At 52.6% G+C, this 18,683-nt stretch overlaps 2 protein-coding genes across 3 annotated transcripts; both read left to right on the plus strand.

Annotated features, from left to right (window-relative positions):
• The first annotated feature begins 4,204 nt into the window (after window positions 1-4,204).
• Window positions 4,205-11,174, plus strand: LOC131587603 (polymeric immunoglobulin receptor-like). The gene is made up of 8 exons (XM_058855648.1): window positions 4,205-4,331; window positions 5,316-5,651; window positions 5,922-6,209; window positions 6,849-7,175; window positions 7,824-7,899; window positions 8,672-8,787; window positions 9,114-9,163; window positions 9,625-11,174. Exons 1-8 carry the CDS (start codon window positions 4,247-4,249, stop codon window positions 9,823-9,825), a joined length of 1,479 nt encoding a protein of 492 aa, XP_058711631.1. The 5' UTR covers window positions 4,205-4,246; the 3' UTR covers window positions 9,826-11,174.
• A 403-nt stretch (window positions 11,175-11,577) lies between these two features.
• On the plus strand, window positions 11,578-16,857 carry TREM2 (triggering receptor expressed on myeloid cells 2). Of its 2 annotated transcripts, none has more exons than XM_058855659.1 (4): window positions 11,578-11,965; window positions 13,944-14,285; window positions 15,366-15,423; window positions 15,542-16,857. In XM_058855659.1, the coding sequence occupies exons 1-4, from the start codon at window positions 11,785-11,787 to the stop codon at window positions 15,753-15,755; spliced, it is 795 nt and encodes a 264-aa protein (XP_058711642.1). In that variant the 5' UTR covers window positions 11,578-11,784; the 3' UTR covers window positions 15,756-16,857. The 2 variants fall into 2 exon arrangements, with proteins under 2 accessions (XP_058711642.1, XP_058711643.1); XM_058855660.1 differs by having other exon boundaries at window positions 15,369-15,423.
• Window positions 16,858-18,683: the final 1,826 nt, after the last annotated feature.

An 18,683-nucleotide genomic window follows, 5' to 3' on the forward strand; every position in this document is an offset into this window, starting at 1 on the left:
TGAGACTGGGAATGCCACATGTGAGGGAAGCAGAAAATCCCAGGAATGGAAGCAGGGAAACGGTGGCAGCCAGAACAGGAGGCAGGAAAGGTCCCTCATCCTGGCCATAACCAGGGCTGGGTGTTAACTCCCGGGATTATCCTGCCCCAGAGGCTCCCCGGCCCAGCTGACAGGAAACCTCGCGCTGGAAACTCGCTGCTGCTCGGTGCAGTGTCTCACTCCTGGTGGGAATTTGTTCCCCATCCCTGGAACACTCCTGGGAGCAGAGCAGCAGGCAGGGGCTCCCATCTGGCCCCCCCAGCAGGGAGCAGAGAGCTGCCTGCCATCCCCTGCCAGCCCTCAGCCACCTTCCACCACCTCCCCTTCTCCACTTTCCCTTCATCCCTTTATTTTCTCCTTGCCGTGTCTCTCCTGTCTCCAGGCCAAACTCTTCTCACCTGTGCCCCACCAGCAGAGCTCAGCACTTTCTCTTGTGGCTCAGCTGAGGCTCCAAAAGCCTTTCAGTGGTCAGTCCTCCCCCAGAACTCTCTGGACAGTCTCCCTCTCTCCCTGCTCCCTTCCCCCTCCTTTTCTCTCGCTCCCATAATATTTTCCATATGAAGAAGCCTTCCTGAAGCCGCACACTGCCCTCTTGGCGAGTCTTAGGCGAGTTAGAGGAGACCCTGGGAGCCTTTAATCCTCTCTCTCTCTCGCTTGCTTTCATCCTCAGCCACAGCTGGACGCCCCATTGATGTGGAACAGACCAAACACCAGGCCCCTCACTAAGCTGCTGCTGTGGGGCCTCTTCTCCTCCCGAGCCGAGCGCTCAGCCCATGGCCAGCGAGGCTCCGGCGTGTCCGGCTGCCCCTCCGCACCCAGCCCGGGGGTCCCAGCTTTGCCCTCCTCCCCCTGCCCTGCTTCCCTCTCACTGCTCCTGCTCTCTCCTGAGCCATCTTTCACCACTCTGTTCTGAGAGTTCTCTCCTTCTCCCTCATCCCAGTATTTCCCTTTCTCAGGATTGTTTAGGATCGATTCCCCACTGCCTCTCGAGCCTGGCTGAGGGTGAGGGGCTGCTCTGTGTTGATGTGCTGAGGATGCAGCTCGTGGTTATCTCAGGGAGGGCCTGGTGGGCTCCTCCAGCAGAACACTCAGGTGGTGAGTCTGCAATCAGCTCAGAGCTTTGGGAAGAAGCCTCTTTTAAAGTCCACTGCAGGTGAGGCAAGACTATCTTTGAACTGTGGAGTGGTTTGGGTTGGAAGGGATGTGAAAGATCACCCAGTGCCACCTCCTGCCATGGCAGGGACACCTTCCACTGTCCCAGGCTGCTCCAAGCCCCGTCCAGCCTGGCCTGGGATAATTCCAGGGTTCCAGAGGCAGCCTGGGATGTCTCACAGGAATTTCCATCCACCTCCTGCCCAAGATTTGCAGCAAGGATAAGCCGGGATAAGCAAACTGCCGTGTCTGGGGACCTGCCTGCAGCAAGGGACGGTCCCTGAGCGGAGCCACTTGTCCTCAGGTGAAATGGGGAGGGGAATGTCACAAAGCCACCTGAGTGTCACAGACACTGTGCCAGCGGCTGCCTGGTGACAGGCAGATCCCTGCAGGTGTCCCAGGCCAGGCTGGACGGGGCTTGGAGCCACCGGGGCTGTGGGAGGGGTCCCTGCCGTGGCAGGGTGTCACCGGGGCTGTGGCAGGGTGTCACCGGGACTGTCTCAGGGTTTCACCAGGGCTGCCTCAGGGTGTCACCAGGGCTGTGCCAGGTTGTCACCGGGGCTGTTACAGGGTGTCACCAGAGCCATGGCAGGATGTCACCAGGGCTGTGTCAGGGTGTCACCGGGACTGTCTCAGGGTGTCACCAGGGCCATGTCAGGGTGCCACCGGGGCTGTCTCAGGATGTCACCGGGGCCATGTCAGGGTGTCTCCAGGGCTGTCTCAGGGTGTCACCAGGACTGTCTCAGGGTGTCACCAGAGCCATGGCAGGATGTCATCAGGGCTGTCTCAGGATGTCACCAGGGCTGTGTCAGGGTGTCACCGGGTCCGTGGCAGGATGTCACCAGGGCCATGGCAGGGTGTCACCGGGTCCGTGGCAGGATGTCACCAGGGCCATGGCAGGGTGTCCCCAGGGCTGTTACACGGTGTCACCGCGGGCTCGTTGCTCTCCGGGGGCTCTCGGGGGTCACCGGGGCTCATTCCTGAGCCTCCCCCGCCCCCTGGCGGCCCCGCTCCGCCACTGCAGCCCCCGCACTGCTGCTCCCCGAACCCAAAACCTCCCCGAACCCAAAACGTCCCCGAACCCAAAACCTCCCCGAACCCAAAACCTCCCCGAACCCCGACATTTTCAGCAAAGTCCAAGCCAGAGGAGCTTCTCTGTGTGTGAGAGCAACCAGAGTAAATCAACTGCAATTGCAGCCTTTCCTGGAAGGCAGCAGAAAGGAATTGGCTCCATCCTTAAGCTCCAAAGGAACTTTGGGGAATCCAAGGAGACAGTCAGGGAAGAGGTGGATTGATAACAGAGTTCAGAGAAAGGAGGAAAAATGATCCGAGTTGTCAGGAACACAGCTGAGAAGGGAAAATCAAAATATTGGGATGCAGCTGTCCGGAGTGGAAGCACTGAGGGGAGGAATGGAGGATGGGAATGATCTGATCTCCGAGGTCACAGTGGCTGCAGAGGCATTAAAGTGGAGCAAGGCATCAAAGAGCAGGGAGGCAGAGCTGGGAGGAGCGTTCAGACAGGGCTGGTGCAGCACCAGAACAGGAGAACACTGCAGCCTCAACTGGGTAAAGAGATCTTTAGAAATGACATGGACAGGCCTGATCCTGCTGTGTCACTGGGCTGGATTAAGTGACCTCCTGAGATAAGATTCATCTTCTCTCCTGCAATTCTATAATTAAAATCATATTGATCCTCTGTCAGAGGTGCAGCAAAAGGACCAACTTCATTACATCCCTGCTGCTCCAAAATGCCAGGATAGGACAGGCATCTCCTCACACCCTGTCCTGCCCCACAGAGCCTCTCCCCTTGGCCAGGACCTCCCATGGATGCAGGGAACGCCGTGGGAAGGGCTGAGGAACAGCTCTTGACTCAGTTTGGAGGCAACCAGTTGCAGCAACTGAACTAATTGCAGACTCCTGGGATTTGTTTGCCGGAGCCCGAGCATGTTCCCCCTTCTCGTTACCACGCATCAAGTGCCTGATGAGAGAGGGATTTGGGGACAAGACAATGCAGAGATATCTAGCACAAAATGATTAGCCAGAATGTATTGTTAATAAGCTGCTTATTCATATAATTGGAAATGATTTGCAGCCGGGGTGTCAGCGGAGCCTGTGTGTGCTGCTCTGCTGGAGCGGGGCAGGTACCGGCCCAGGGGACGCTGTGCTGGCACAGCAGCTCCCTGCTCTGCTCTCGCTCCTTCAAGGGCAAGGAAGGACACAGGGAGGGGAAGGGGAGGCAGAAGGGGTTGAGCCAAGTCCTGCTGATGAGGGACACGATTCCCAGTGTGGGAAGTATGGGGTGTCTGGGAGCAGAGAGAAGCACAGGCCTTCTCCAGCATCCTTACAGCAGCCAGAGAGAGAGGCTGGGAAACCTTGGCCTCGAGGCAAATAAGAACTGACACTGCTCCTGCTTCCCAGAGCAGCTGTTTGGGGCAGAACTGGGTGTGGAAGATCATGAGGGAGTCCCCCCAGAGCTGGGACAGCTGTCACCAAAGGGTACTTTGGTTGTGGGATGCACACAGGGCAGCTCCAGGACTGACCTGGAGGATTCCACAGGTGGCTTTGCCAGGAGTGCTGGCTTTGTATGGATTTGCAGGAGGCTGAGTTCCTCACAGAGGAGGAAAGGAGGAAAAAAGCGACAGAAACCAATCCCTATTCCCTCTGCTAGCCCAGGTTGAGCCCAGGCCTGCAAAGCACCTGGGTGCAGAAACAGGGAAGTTTATGTGAGACCGAAACCTGGAACATTTCTCTCCTACCAGCCAGGGAGGAAGAGGAGCCAGGTGGGTCAACCTGACCCTTCACTTACAGATGGGGGGACAGGAGGGTGACAAAACAAATGCCACCAGCCAGGCAGGAGCAGCAAGAGCCTTTGGCACCAGGACAGGCTGTGCTCTGAGCTCAGCCACTTCCCCAAAAACACCCCGAGATTATGTTCATATTAATGTTGTGACAAAACATGGGGAGGTGTTTCCGTTTGAGGCAAGAGCTCGGCACTTCCCCTGGCTGCGTCACTGCCAGGCAGGGGGATCACAGGACACCCACACTGGCACAGGACATGCCAGGCAGCGATGCCCCTTCCCTGGGCCTGAGGATGGCCATGGAGCTGAGAGCCCTGATCCTGCTGCCTCTCTGCTTCCCAGGTAGGAGAAGGGCTCGGCATGTCCTGGGGACAGGGACAGCTTTCCCCAGTTCCTGCAGCCTGGGGAACTCCTCCAGCACCAGCCAGGCTCTGATCCGGGTGGGAGGGAAGGGCAGCCCCAGTTGCCACCACACAGCCCTGGCTCCTCCAGGTTGCTGGGATGATCCACACTGGGAGCACAGAGCCTCTCCCAGTCGGCCTTTCCCACCTGCTCAGCTCCTCTGAGGGCAGTCCTGGCTCAGGGCAGTGTCCAGGGCAGCAGCTGTCCCTCCCCAGCCCTGCAGAGAGCACAGAGCTCCCGGCACGTGCTGGGCTGGGGAGCGAACCCACAGCCAGCACAGCCTCACAGCCATGAGCCGCTGGCATCGCTGAGGATGTGGCAGGGGGGAGCTGCTTCCCTCTGCTCCTTCCCACCATCCCAAACAGAGCCCCAGGGTGCTGTGGGGAGGGGATGGTCCCCATTTGCCTGCAGGGACAAGGGACAGCTGCAGACACTGTGCCACACGTGGCTTGAGGGCGCAGCACCTCTGTGCTTCTCTTCTGTGGGGTTTAATCCACGGCTGCATCCCCAGCTCTAATCCCAACACTGCCCTTCCCATTTCCAAGCAGGTGAATTCAGCATGGGGAAGGGATTTGGGGTTTTGGAGTTCTTCCAGCCACTGGAGTCCACGGGGAAAGGCTGGAGGCAGAGTTTCCCTGGAGAGGCTGTGGCAGCTCTGCACCTTCACAGAAAGGGAGATTGGGCTCAGAAGGGGCTGCCCGGGGAGGTGGTGCAGTCACCACCCCTGGAGGTGCTTAAGGAAAGACTGGATGTGGCACTGAGTGCCATGGTCTGGGTGCTGTTAGGACATAGCTTGGATTTGGTGATCTCAAAGGTCTTTTCCAACCTTATCGATCCTGTGTTTGCTTCTGTCGAGCTGCAGTTCTGTGCTCCTGTGGTTGTGTGATCAGCTCCCCTCTCCCTCACCACATCTGATCCTTCCAGGTCTCCAGGGCCAAAGCCCTGAAGTGCAGAGACGACGGGAAGGGGACGCTCTGTATTTCGAGTGTCCTTACACAGCACAGACTGAAGGCTGGCATATAAAATACTGGTGCCTCCAGAAAGGTGGAAGATGCCAAGAAGTGGTGAACACATATTATGGACACGAGAAAAAATTCAAAGATGGGAGAATTAAAATAGAGGATAATGCCACTAGTAAGACTCTGTTCATCAACATGACTGACCTCAAGGCAGAGGACTCAGGCACATATTTCTGTGCTATTTACCAACATTACAATCAATATATACCACTAAGGGTGGTCACACTGGATGTTTTCAAGGGTGAGTACCTGCACCCCACCCAAAGCAAAGTCTTGTCAGGAAGCAACATCATTCCATCCCCTGCTCTTCCCCTCGTTCCCCACAGCTGAGCAGCTTCCCCTGATCCCCCCAGCCCCTCCCCAGCCTCGCTCCCTGCTTTCCTTCCCACACAGGGAGTGAAGGAGCCCTGCAGACCTGGCTGGTCCTGCTGGCTCCCAGCTCCCCCCTGCCCTGCTGAGGGGCTCTCCTGAGGGAGTTGTGTGCCCAGCACACACCTTTGGTGTTTCACAGAGCTGCTCAAGTGGGAGCTGGACACCCTGGCAGTGCAGTGCCCAAACAGCAACAGCGTGGTCTGGTGCCGGAGAGAGCAGACTGACTGCACGGTCCTGGTGGAGGGACAAACATCTTCAAGACGGAGTGCAATTCAATCCCTGCAAGACAGAGCATCAATCAAGTATGCTCAAGAGACTCCCACTGTCACCATGGAGAAGCTGCAGACCCAGGACTCTGGAGTGTACTGGTGTGTAGTGGGCTCCGAGCACACACAGATAATGGAGGTCGTGCTGTCTGTGTTCAAGAGTGAGTTCCTGCCATGTTCTCAGTTTCCAAGGGTGGGTTCCTACTGCACTCACTTTCCAAAAATGGGTTCCTATTGCATTCTCACTCAAAAGTGAGCCCCTTCTGGCAGCCAGGTGTGGATGTGGGCAGGTCTCAGCCCAGGTGACACCCGTGTCTCCTCCCTCCAGCGCACACAGTGACAACTTATCCATAGGACCTTTGAGCCAGAGCTCAGGCCTGGCCCTTCATTCTCTGTCTGCTCTCAGAAGGGGCTTAGGAGAGGTTCCTGTGAGTCCCACAGATGAAGATATTCATCCCAGCTGCTCCCACAGGGCCAGACCGGTGGCTCCAGCACTGGTTCCCACTGGGAGCTGCTGGGACTCTCCCCCATGCCAGGCACTGCTCTTGCTCTGACCCCACAGCCACCAACTCTCCCAGATCCCAGGCTGAGTGTCCCACCCTGAGGGAACCGGAGGAGGAGGACAGGAGCCCCAAATTTATGACACCTCTGCTTGAGCAATTTGGGTGCAGTCCCCTTCTGCTTAGGGGAGGTGGAGGTGTGGAGGTGGATGCAGCTCCAGGGTATTCCAGTGCTGGGGAGGGGGTGCTGCTGTGGGATCCCGCTCTGGGGTCTCAGCACACATCCTGGCTGTTTTCCAGGGACCCAGCAGCACACGGCCGAGGAGTCGGGCAACATCTCTGTGCAGTGTCACTACAAGATCGCGGCCTACGGGGCAGCCAGCAAAGCCTGGTGCAAAAAGGAAGAGGGGAACACGTGCAATGTGCTGGTCACCACCAGCTCAGAGCCCCCAGCGGGCCCCAGCACAGCTCGGGAAGGTGTCAGGATCCAGGATGACACCCAGCAGGGCACTGTCACCATCACCATGGAGCAGCTGCAGGTGCAGGACTCGGGTGTTTACTGGTGCGCGCTCCAGGAGCGCTCCGGTCTGTTCCGCATGGAGGAGGTCACGCTCAGCGTTTCCAAGGGTGGGTATGGATCTGTCAGGACATGTTTGTACATTCCAGACTCTTTGCCCTGCTCTCTCCCTCTGCATTGCCCAGCTCATCCCACTTCCCACCTTGCCTGTGTTTGCCTGCCCAAACTCTACAGCTTTGGATCTTCTTGTGGCCACCACCCTGTGGAACAGCAGCAGGATGGGAGCAGATCCACACTGGTGCTGTGCTGCTCCTCCTTAACCTGGGAGCAGCTTCAGCTGTCCTGAGACAGCTGTTCTGTCACTCAGTGTTTGATATCAGCTCTTTAGAGTGACTTTACAGCCCCTTTAGAGTGATTCATCCTTTGGCTTTCAAAGACCTTCCCTCGGGTTGTCAAGGGAACAACTTCAGACTCGGATTTTACAGATCTGTGACTTCTGGGTTCTCTTTCAGACAATGTTTTAATGGGAAGGGAAGGCACTGAGACCCCTGGCCATGGCAGAGCAGCACCAGGCTGCAGCCTGGCTCTTGCAGAACTAGGAGCAAGCAGTGCAGATGATGAGAGGGGACATTGGGATGCTCTGGATAAACTCACGGGGTCAGGGCCCTGGGCATGGGAACAGCAGTGGCAGAGGTTTCACTGCTGAACACAGAGCAGCTCCACAGTGACCATTCCTCTTCTCATGTCTGTGATTGCAGCGCTGACTCCGGGAGGTTTTCCAGACACTGAAGGCAAAAGTCGCAAAATTCTTTTGGGTGACAGCCCAGAACCCAGGTAAGGCCTAAGAAGAGTCTCTGAGCCTGAGCACACACAAGATATTGGTGTTGTACACCTGGGGCAGGCAGGTCCTGGGCACTCCTGCCTGTGGAGGAACTGGATATGACAGGATCCTCACCAAAGGCCTCTCCTCCTCCAGCTCCTGCCCTAACCTTAATTCCGAAGGAAGAGGCAGATTGGTAAAATCATGTCACAGCCTTCTGCAGCCTCTCTACTTCTTTATCCTTCTCTCTTTGGGCTCTGCACTTTATATAAACAGAACCCCCAGATTCTGCCCCTCAGCCTTGACTTTACTCCTCATGTCTGAGTATTTAACAATGGGACAGTCCTGCTATTATTCCATTTACCAGTTAAATGTAAAGGATTTTTCCCCTTTTGTAGATCTGCTGTCATCAATGCTACAGCAGCATCTTAGAGCAGAATCATCCCTGCTGCAGAGAGCCTGGAATTGTGCTTGGAGCTTTGAACACTGAGCCTGGAGAATGGTTTAGGAAAAGCTTAGAAGATACAGCCAAGTAGAAAAATCAAGAATCAGGAAGCAGGGAAGGTCCCCAGTGCCTCTTATTCCCTTCTGGATCAGCAGGGACTTGCCCAGCCTCATAGATGTAGGATCCTACAGGATCTGCAGGAAATCTTGCAGGAGAAACAGGCCTTCCTTCCAAGTGCTTGAGCTGAGCACATAGAACCTGTCCCTGCCCCTCTTTTGGTCCCTGTTTGGTGATGGGCTGTCAAACCATCCCACAGTGGTAACTCCCTTCCTCTCCTCCAGCTCCAATGGGAACACCTTCATCATCCTGTCTGTGGTGCTGCTCATCCTGTTCCTCCTGGCCCTCATCACCTCCATAGCCCTGGGTGTCAGGCACTACAAGCTCCTGGGGAGAACAGGTAGGTGGGATTGTCCCAGGCAGAGCCTTCCCTCCCTGAGCCCAGGTGAGCTCATTCCCAGTGCCCGGAGCAGGTCAGGCTGGGAGACTTGAGCAGGCTCCTCCCTGCTTCCCCTCACCATAAATCAAACCCAGGTTCCTCCAGAGCCTGGACAGGGGTGCAAACACCTTGGAGGAGGAGTAAAGAGAGCAAAGTGTCCCCCAGGCCCAGGGCAGAGGCACATCCCATCACTGAGCAATCCCACAGCCTTCCCAAACCTCATCAGGCACAGAGCTTTTCATGGATTTCTCTGCATCTAAACCCTCTGATTCTGCCTCATTCCAAAGGTCACAGAGAAGCAGAGGACACCAGTGACAGACCAGAGGGCACAGCACAGGTAAGGAAAATGAAACATTTCCCACACAGTGCCAAATCCCTGACCAGCAGTCTGGGAGGAGCTGTCCAACCCACCTGGTGAGGAGCTTGGAGCTCAGTTTGGTTATAAACAGAAGAGAAATGGTATTTAAGGTCAGCAGAGAGAGGAATATTCCTAGCTGTGGAGAGAGGGGGGTAATTATTGCCAGGAAACTCCAGCAGGAACAAACCCATTGGAGCAAATTCTAGTAACCCCTGAGGAGGGACTCAAGGAGAAGCAATCAGGGTCAGAGCCTGAGGTTGTCACCTGTATCCAGGAGAGGTTGTGAAGAAAAAAGTTCTCTTTTCTTTCACCTCTGTCACAACCAAAGGTAAATTTTGACATGGCTTCTCCTTTCCTTGGGGGAAAATCTCATTCTCCTGGCAGCAGCTGTGGCCTGGCACTGACTCATGCTAACGACTGCTTTCCCTTTCTTCTCCCAGCCTGGCAGCGCTGGGAGGAGGGAGAGTTCCCAGGATGACAGCCAAGGGCCAGCATACATCAACCTGGATGTGCAATCCCAGCCCAGCCCCCAGGATCCTCTTTACTGCAATGTGGAACCAAGTCAGGCTCACAGGAACCCCCAACACGTGGAATACGCCGTCATCGCCTTCAACCACTCCCCAAGGAGCGGAAGGGAATGACACACAGGATCCCAAACCAGCCAGAAATGGGAGAAAGGAACTGGAATACAGAGTGGGAATGAGGAGCAGGAGGTGTGTGGATGGACAAGCTGAGTTTTGCTGCCATGTATGTGGTGTTGCCTGAGCATTTTCTGCCCTCCCTCGTGTTTTAGGGCCAAGCAGAGGTTTTGCCACACTTGTGGGTCAGAGAGAGCTGTGGGGGAATTCCAGGATCTCTTGTACATCTGTTTTTCCAATTCCATTAAAGTGCAGAGTCTTGCAGGGTCAGGTGTGGAGGCCTGGCCTTGTGAAAAGGAGCAGTCTGGACATGGCTGGGTGGGGTATTCCAGCTGTGTCCTGGTACAAACCCTGCCCCAATCCCAAAAATTCAGCTACTTTGGCCAAGCAAACTCATTCCAGCGCTGCAGGGATCGAACTCGAATCTCACTGTGGCTGGGTTAATTTTTCATGGAATGGGTTTGGCATGCGAGTGCTGGATTCTCAGAATAAGCGGAACCAAGTCCTGCACTTCCCTATCTCTGCTGGAAATGACACATTTTATTTAGCAGTCATGTGAGGAGCAACATAAAATGAGTTTATGGAACTCAGTTCCATTTCTCCAGGATCTCTGGCTCCCGATTTCCCTGTCCCAAGCCCTGCTGCAGGTGACAGACCAAAGGGGCCTGAACCAACTCTCATTCCCAGGCCAGTCACATCCAACAGGCTTCTCTTGCCAGGGCTGCAGCAGGGAGGCTGATGGAAATTTTTTGAGATTTTCAGAGTTGACCTGACAGAAAGAAAAAGAAAATGGTTCTGGAAATGGTTCATTCAGCCCAGCATTCCCCTAACAATTTGCTCTTCATGCAGTTGCACTGGGTCAAGCTGTGGAAGAGTAATAGCAAAAAACAGTGGAGTGGAAGAGACGCATTTTTGGGCAGATTCTTGAAGAGAATCCAGATTTGTGCTCACTGGAACAAGAAGGAAAAAACCTGCAATCAGTCACCTGACAGAGAATTTCTGGTTACTGTGAGAGATCATTTTCTTAACCACTAACTCGAGGAAAGGCACATTCAGGAGTGGCCAGGCCTGCAGGTTTAGCACCACTCCAGTTTAGAAGGCAGAGTCTGTTTGTACTTTCATGGAAGACCTCCAAGTAAATAAATCACCTCAAAAATGAAAAACCAGCAGCCCACTCCCATCAGTTTGCTGATGTTCTGAGGGGTCAGTGGGTGCATTCCTGAGCCCCTTCTGCACTGTGGCTGGCTCAGAATCGGTGTCCCCAGCAGAGATCCTGTGTCCTTTGTGCCAGGTACAGAGCACAAGTGGGTGTTAGGCTTGTTCAGGGCACCCACAACTTCTCCCTGAGCAGTGCCCCTGCCCTGCTGCGTGTGGATGGATTTCACACAAGGATGCTCCATGCACAGGCTCTTCTTTCTCCTGAAAACCCAGAGGATGATGTCCTTGTGCTCCTTCATCCTCAGGATGCTGCCAGAGCTACCATGAGAGCCTCCCTTTCAGCTTTCCAGAAATCCCCCCTGCACAGCTCCTGGAAATAATTGATCATGATTTATAACCATTGTGCTTGGAGAGCCAGCACAAGGGGAAGGCTTCCCACTACCACAGGGATTTTGGGATGGAATTCTTCCCTGTCAGGGTGGGGAGGCCCTGGCACAGGTGCCCAGAGAAGCTGTGGCTGCCTCTGGATCCAAGTGTCCAAGGCCAGGTTGGAGCAACCTGGGATAGCAGAATGTGTCCCTGCCATGCAGGGATGGAGGTGGAAGAGCTTTAAGGTCCCTCCACCCTAAACCATTCTGTGATTCCATGATTAAATCCTGCTCCAGTGGAAGCCTCCAGGCCTGTGGCTTAAGGCCACCACGTGCTGCTCCCTTCCAGGCTGACTGAGCTGCGGCTGGGACTGTCAATGCTGATGCCTGAATTTTCAGCCCACGAGAGCAGTGCCCATCCCTGGAGAGTTGCTCAATGTGCAGGATGAAAAAGATGCCAAGTTCCTGTGCTCCTTCCTTCCGGCACAGCGAGGAGGAGGGGGAGAGGAGCTGCCCAAGGGCAGAGCCAGCGTCACTCCTCTCCAGGCTCCTCTCCCGTTCCTTCTCTGCTCAGCTCATGGAGAAGCTCCTGCACCTCACCTTGGTCTTCCTGTCAGGTAAGAACCGCACGTGGCTTTGGGGTCAGGTAAAGGGTGAAAGACTGGGGCAAAGCTTTGTCTCTGTCTGAAGGCTCCATCCTCAGAGTTTTCCCTTTATTTACCAAAGGGCCACCCATCAAAGGGTGATCCCAGAACTCCCAGATTTCCTCACAGGGATCCTTTTGAGTCAGAACAGGAAACACTGATGAGAGAAGTCCTGTGTGCAATGTGAAATTGCAAAATCCTGGGTTGTTTGCATTAGCAAATGGGATTTACATTGATGCAAATGACCACAGGCAGGGCTCAGGGGGAGGGAAATAAAACCCAGTGAAGGGCACAGCTCTGAAATCCTGGACACCTGGGTTTTCCAGCTTGCAAAGGAATGTCCATCCAAAATGAGAACTGAGGTACAGGGCCCAGCTGGGGCACTCTGCAGAGATTTGGAGACCCCAGATCCTCACAGCAGTGCAGGGAAAGGCAACAGACTCGGGCTGTGGGAGCACAGGAACCTGGCCCAAAAATTGGGATGAGTTTAGAAAAAGTTCACTGTACGTTGCCCAGTGGCACCCAGGAAGAGAGGAGGAACATCAATAGTTTATGATCTGTCAGCAGAATTGGTTGAAAAGAGAATGACAGAACATTTTCCAGAGGGATATCAGGGAATCTTTCAGTGATTCTGTTTGAGAGATGTTTTGCAGTGCTGTGGGAATTCTGGGGCTGAAGGGGCAGAGCTGGAGGAAGGAAAAGGAAACAGGAGAAGCAGTTAAAGAGTTTTGGAGGGACTGAACAGGACTGGACTGGATATTCCCTGAGGTAATCCCTGACTGGAACACCTGAGTGGACAAACACATCAGGATAAAGCTCTGTAGGTGTTGGATACTTGCAGACCACAGATCCATTTTAGGTCTTCTTCTAGTCAAGCTAAAATAACTTCATATTTTTTCGTTTACAATTCACTTAGAATTGTTGAAATTATTGTAAGAAGTGTTATTAAAAGGCTCAGCCAGCACAAAGTCCTCACAAGAGCCTATTTTTAAATTTACTTCTGTTTTATCATTACTTATGGTCTCACAGAAGCATTTGCCTGTGATTTTTTTCACTAGAAATAGAGATTTCCACAAATACCACACTGCACTTCTCTCTGGAAGTATTAATAGCACAGACTGTCCCCTCTGCCTCTGCCTGTCACAAAGAGGAATGGAAATTAGAAATGAGGAACCAAGACAATTAAAAAAAAAAGTCAAGCAGACAAAGACCAGTTGTCAACAGAGTTAAAATTAGTAAGATATTAAAAGATAGGGTGGAAAAAAATGTTAAACTGGATTTGAAAATTTGGAGTGGGATTCAGAAGGAACCAGCGAGGGAGGCACTGGTTTGGAGGTGTCATTGGGACAAATTCCAGAATATCTGAGCCAAGATCTGAGTACACTGGGCTGGTCATGGGGGAGGTGACAGGTGACACCCTATGGGTGACAACTCTGAGGGTGACAGCCCTACAAATGACAGTCCTACTGGTGATAGTCCTGTGGGTGACAGCCTCATGGGTGACAGTCCTACAGGTGACAGCCCTATGGGTGACAGTTCCACAAGTGACAGCTCTAGAGGTGACAGTCCTACAGATAATAGCCCCATAGGTGACAGCCTTAGAGGTGACATCCCTATGGGTGACAGTCCTATGGGTGACAACTCTACAAGTGTCACCTATGGGTGACAACTCTCCAGGTGACAGCCCTATGAGTAACAGTCCTACAGGTGATAGCCCTGTAGGTGACAATTCTACAAGTGTCACCTATGGGTGACAGTCCTACAGGTGACAGCCCTATGGGTGACAGTCCTATAGGTGACATCCCTATGGGTGACATCACTGGAGGATGAAAACCTTCAGTATCCCCACAATGAGGGATAGAGCCTTGGCTCACCCCTCCCTCTGTCCCTCTGTCCCTCTGTCCCTCTGTCCCTCTGTCCCTCTGTCCCTCTGTCCCTCTGTCCCTCGTAGCATCCTGTGCTGCAGAGAACGTCACCGTGGTGGCCGCCATGGAGGGGGACACCATTTCTGTCAACTGCTCCTACGACCCCCGGCAGTGGTGGCGGGAGAAGAGCTGGTGCAGGCAGCTGGACCAGAGCCGGTGCCAGCAGGTGGTGAGCTCCCCACCCGCGTGGCTGCCCTTCCCCAGGACCAGGAGAGGCACCACCTCCATCAGGGACAACACCCGCACCGGGCTCCTGACGGTCACCCTGAGGCGCCTCCGCAAGGAGGACGCGGGGCTGTACCAGTGCAAAACGGATTTCCTGGGAGAAACAAAGAGCCTGAGGAAGGTGCGGGTGGAAGTGCTGGCAGGTGCGTCCTGGAGCTCCGAGTTTGGAAGGTTCCAGATGGAATTTCATGGGTTCCTGATGGAATTTCATGGGTTCCTACTGGAATTTCTCAGGTTCCTACTGGAATTTCATGGGTTCCTACTGGAATTTCATGGGTTCCTACTGGAATTTCATGGGTTCCTACTGGAATTTTTCAGGTTCCTACTGGAATTTCATGGGTTCCTACTGGAATTTCTCAGGTTCCTACTGGAATTTCTCAGGTTCCTACTGGAATTTCATGGGTTCCTACTGGAATTTCTCAGTTTCCTATTGGAATTTCATGGGTTCCTACTGGAATTTCACAGGTTCCTGATGGAATTTCATAGGTTCCTACTGGAATTTCACGGGTTCCTACTGGAATTTCATAGGTTCCTATTGGAATTTCACAGGTTCTTAGTAGAATTTCACATGTTCCTGATGGAATTTCACAGGTTCCTATTGGAATTTCACAGGTTCCTATTGGAATTTCACAGGTTCCTACTGGAATTTCACAGGTTCCTACTGGAATTTCATAGGTTCCTACTGGAATTTCATAGGTTCCTATTGGAATTTCACAGGTTCCTATTGGAATGTCACAGGTTCCTGATGGAATTTCACAGGTTCCTGTTGGAATTTCACAGGTTCCTATTGGAATTTCACAGGTTCCTGATGGAATTTCACAGGTTCCTGATGGAATTTCATAGGTTCCTATTGGAATTTCATAGGTTCCTACTGGAAATTCACAGGTTCCTACTGGAATTTCATAGGTTCCTAGTGGAATTTCACAGGTTCCTGATGGAATTTCACAGGTTCCTGCTGGAATTTCACAGGTTACTGTTGGAATTTCATGGGTGTCTGCAGCTGCCAAGGGCTCATTTGAATTAACATCTACTTTTGTCTCTCTCTAAAGAGGTTCTGTGCTTCACTGCCTCTTTTTACTCCTGATTTACAGCAGCGTGACCTTGCTGTTAGAGGGCATTTGGCACCCCCTTATTGCTCCCAGTGCCCTGTCTCACCTGGGTTATCTGCCCAGCTGAACTTCCCCCAGAAACATCTGCAGACTAAACTGTTTTGTTTCCATCAGCAGCTGACCTGGTGACCCACGTGCCAGAGGAGCCCAGAGCTGTGCAGAGCATCTCCAGGTGAGCCCAAAATTCCTCATGCTGAGATCTCTAATCTTCGTAGGACTAAGACAGCGCTACAAGAGATTTTTCAAGGTTGGACCATCCCCTTCATAGTTGCATTTCTGGTTCCCCACAGGTCCCCTCCCAAGGTGGATTTCACTGTTTTCTACATCCTCGCTGGATTCCTGGTGGCCAAGTTCATGGTGGCTGTGCTGGTCTGTGTTGTTGCCCACAGCAGGAAGAACAGGGAGAGAGGGCAGAACCCAGGCCTGGGTGAGCAGCAGGTGCTCCCGTTCCCTGCTGACCTCAGACGTGATGGAATTGGCCTCTCCTGGGAGAGCTCTGCATGAGCCAAGCCAAAGGGAATCCATGGAAAAGGAAAATCAGGCGTTTGCCACCTGCCGTAAGTAAAGGATCGCTACTCAACACAGGAAGAACCTGTCACTCTGGAGAGGGAACATCCTCATCTTCTTCACCACCTCTTCCCCTTGGCACCTCATCCCCAGGCAGTTATTCCAGGCATCATTCTCAGGACCATTCCATCATGGTCTGAACTGACACCCATCAACTTTCTGTCACCTCAGGGCACAGCCAGGTGACAGATTCTGTCTTTGCAAGGTGAGGAAGAGCAGCTCCCCAAAGCTGCTTTGGACAGTGGGAATGCTTAGAGAAAATCCCTGTGGAAAGGAGCAAGGAACTGCAGGATATACCAGGAAAGGGATGTGGTCTCCTTGCAGCTCCAAGCTGGTTTCCTCCTCTCTGAAGGCACTTTGTGAATACAAGAACAGTCTCTCTGTTGTTCTTCTGTGTTTTCTCTCCCATGTTCCTCCCTCCCCACAGTGAGGCTGCACTCAGCTCTCCCAGGCTCCAAACCCATGGGCACTCACATTTCTTTTTCCCTGCAAAACTCAATAAAATGCAGCTGATTCTCTGGCTTGGTGTGGATTCCTGCAGGACACCAGGTCACAGTCATGTCCCAGAGGAGAGGTGATGCTTGGAACACACTGGAGTGTTTAGAACATCCAGGAACACTCAGAGCCAGTGGGACAGGCTGGAACATCCAGAGCCAGCTCCCTGCAAGAACAGCAGCTCAGAGCCCAACCTCTCATTGCCCACAGAAGCAATGACTGAAATCTGCTTATTTCAATTACACTTTTGGGTTCTTATTTTTAGAGTAGTTCTGTGTTTTGTCCAGAAATTTAAATTCATGGTGGGAATCTGGCAGCCCTTGTCCTTCTGAGGCCTTTCCCTCTCACCACTGTGAGGTTCTCAGTCTTAAATCAGCAACTTTTGTGGAAGAAAATCTTTCTTTGTTGCACTTTCCTGGTTCAGACAGGTGACTTGCTGTATGACTGCATCCACAGAGAGGAATTTGCCATCTGAAATAAAGCATCTCCAAGGAAATGAAAAGAAATTAGTCAATAATTTACTGATTAACATCAAAAACAATGCATGTAATTTGGTAGGACTGTATTAATCAAAACCAAGTGGGTTTGGGACAGAAATATTTCTGGGGCTGGTTCTGTCCTTCCCCTGTTCCCTCTGCGCTGATGTTGGCTCTGTTCCTGTGCTGGGTGATCTGGACACTCCATGGGGGTTGTTTTTTCCTGTCTTCCCTCCCGATGAATCACAACTCGAGGTTCATCAGAACTTTTGGGGCTTTTTGCAAAAAAAAAAAAAAAAGGAACTCGGTGCTCCCATCCTGTGAGAGCCAACAAGAAACTGCAGCCCTGTGTTTGGTGCAAAATGCTGTCCCAAATTCAAGTAACTCTGATCAAAGTCTCATTAAAGCAGGAGGGACTGGGATGATTAATGAGTTCTCATGGAATATGATTAGAGTGCAGCTGAGAAAGCTCCAGCTTAATGACTTGGGAGAAGATCATCTCAGGAGCCATTTCCAGGGGAGAAACAAACCAAGGACCAGCATCAAGCTGGAAGTTTGGGGTGAGTTAATCAAAGAATTAATGATCTTCTAAAAGTCAGCAATTTCTTATCACTTGACAAGAAAGATTATGGGTCAGTGCTAAAGAGCTCTCTTCAGAGTCTGGAAATTTCCTGAGACACAGATAATTCCTGAATTTTATTTTTTTTAACAGATTTTTGATACATGCTAATGGGATAAACAAATTGGAGCTGACTGGTGGAGGGTGGGGCTGGCTTGGCTTCATTGATGATAAATGAAATTTTATATTTACATCAACAGATGGAACAGGCTCTGAGCAATCTGAATCTTTGCAGGAGGAAAAGTCACTGATTTCTCAGTAGCAGAAGAAGTCCCCAGGGATGGATTGATGTGGGAAAATCACCTGCTCTTTGTCACTGTTGTTGCTTTCCAAGGGAAAGATCAAAGATAGACCCTGAGAAGGGCCAGTGCATCCCAGTGAGGGATTCCCCTGAACCCTGGTGGCACTCAGGAAGGGAATCCAAGCTCCTGAGGGATGTCTCTGAACCCTGGTGGCACTCTGGAAGGGAATCCAAGCTCCTGAGCCTTCCCCAGGCTCACCAGATGCCGAGGGAAGCACTGCTGGGGTGGATCCCCTGCACTGTGGATCAGAGCTGCCCCCACAGAACCACCCTTGTTACAGCGACAGTAGGGGTGATGCACTGCGATTTTTATCCTGGAAACATAATCCAGTGTAAAGCACACAAAGTCCCCTCCCAGATGAACCTCATCACTTGTAAACATGAATGAAGATATCCTGTTTTTCCCTGTGCCCTCGTGGGGCTGAGTTCCTTCCTGCCCACCACTGCTCTGGTTGCTGCTGTTCTCCTTCTGCTCCTCTCCACCTCTACCAGAAGGAAAAGGGCAGGTGAAGCTCCTAAATCCTCTTGGCTGGTTTTCCTGCCCCTGCAGCTTGTCATCGCAGGAACCCAGGTATTGTTCACAGCAATCCTTGGCCAGGGAAGCAGAGATGAGCTGGGAGTGAGAGTCAGGTTTAAAATGAGCAGGGAAGGTACAGTTTTATACTCAAAAGAGTTTCTGGCCTTCATGGCAGGAAAAGGGATGGACTTTGGCAAACCCCAATCAGAAATCCCTGGTGTTTTATGCTAGTTCATCACTCCAGGGGATTATCCAACAGTTCCATCCATCCCTCATAGGCGTGAGGCTTCTCCTCGAGCTCCCAGGCTAAAGCTGCCTGGATTTGTTGGTTGTCTGACACCTTCTTTCAAGGCAGACACAAATCACTTTGTTGGTTTGAGGAAGTCCCAGCCCTTCTGCTTCTTTCTGCTTGTGGTGATAACAAAAATACACAATGTTGATCATTAACTGGCCTTGA

Source organism: Poecile atricapillus, chromosome 23 (assembly GCF_030490865.1).
Source record: "Poecile atricapillus isolate bPoeAtr1 chromosome 23, bPoeAtr1.hap1, whole genome shotgun sequence".
NCBI lineage: Eukaryota > Metazoa > Chordata > Aves > Passeriformes > Paridae > Poecile > Poecile atricapillus.

What these genes read in the sequence shown, in the direction of transcription:
- TREM2 (XM_058855659.1), top strand. Translation starts at nt 11,785, where the DNA reads ATGTGCAGGATGAAAAAGATGCCAAGTTCCTGTGCTCCTTCCTTCCGG. An exon ending in CACCTTGGTCTTCCTGTCAG is followed by an intron (nt 11,966 to 13,943) that starts GTAAGAACCGCA and finishes TGTCCCTCGTAG; the next exon opens with CATCCTGTGCTGCAGAGAAC. An exon ending in GCGGGTGGAAGTGCTGGCAG is followed by an intron (nt 14,286 to 15,365) that starts GTGCGTCCTGGA and finishes TGTTTCCATCAG; the next exon opens with CAGCTGACCTGGTGACCCAC.
- LOC131587603 (XM_058855648.1), top strand. Translation starts at nt 4,247, where the DNA reads ATGCCAGGCAGCGATGCCCCTTCCCTGGGCCTGAGGATGGCCATGGAG. An exon ending in GCTGCCTCTCTGCTTCCCAG is followed by an intron (nt 4,332 to 5,315) that starts GTAGGAGAAGGG and finishes TGATCCTTCCAG; the next exon opens with GTCTCCAGGGCCAAAGCCCT. An exon ending in CACACTGGATGTTTTCAAGG is followed by an intron (nt 5,652 to 5,921) that starts GTGAGTACCTGC and finishes GGTGTTTCACAG; the next exon opens with AGCTGCTCAAGTGGGAGCTG.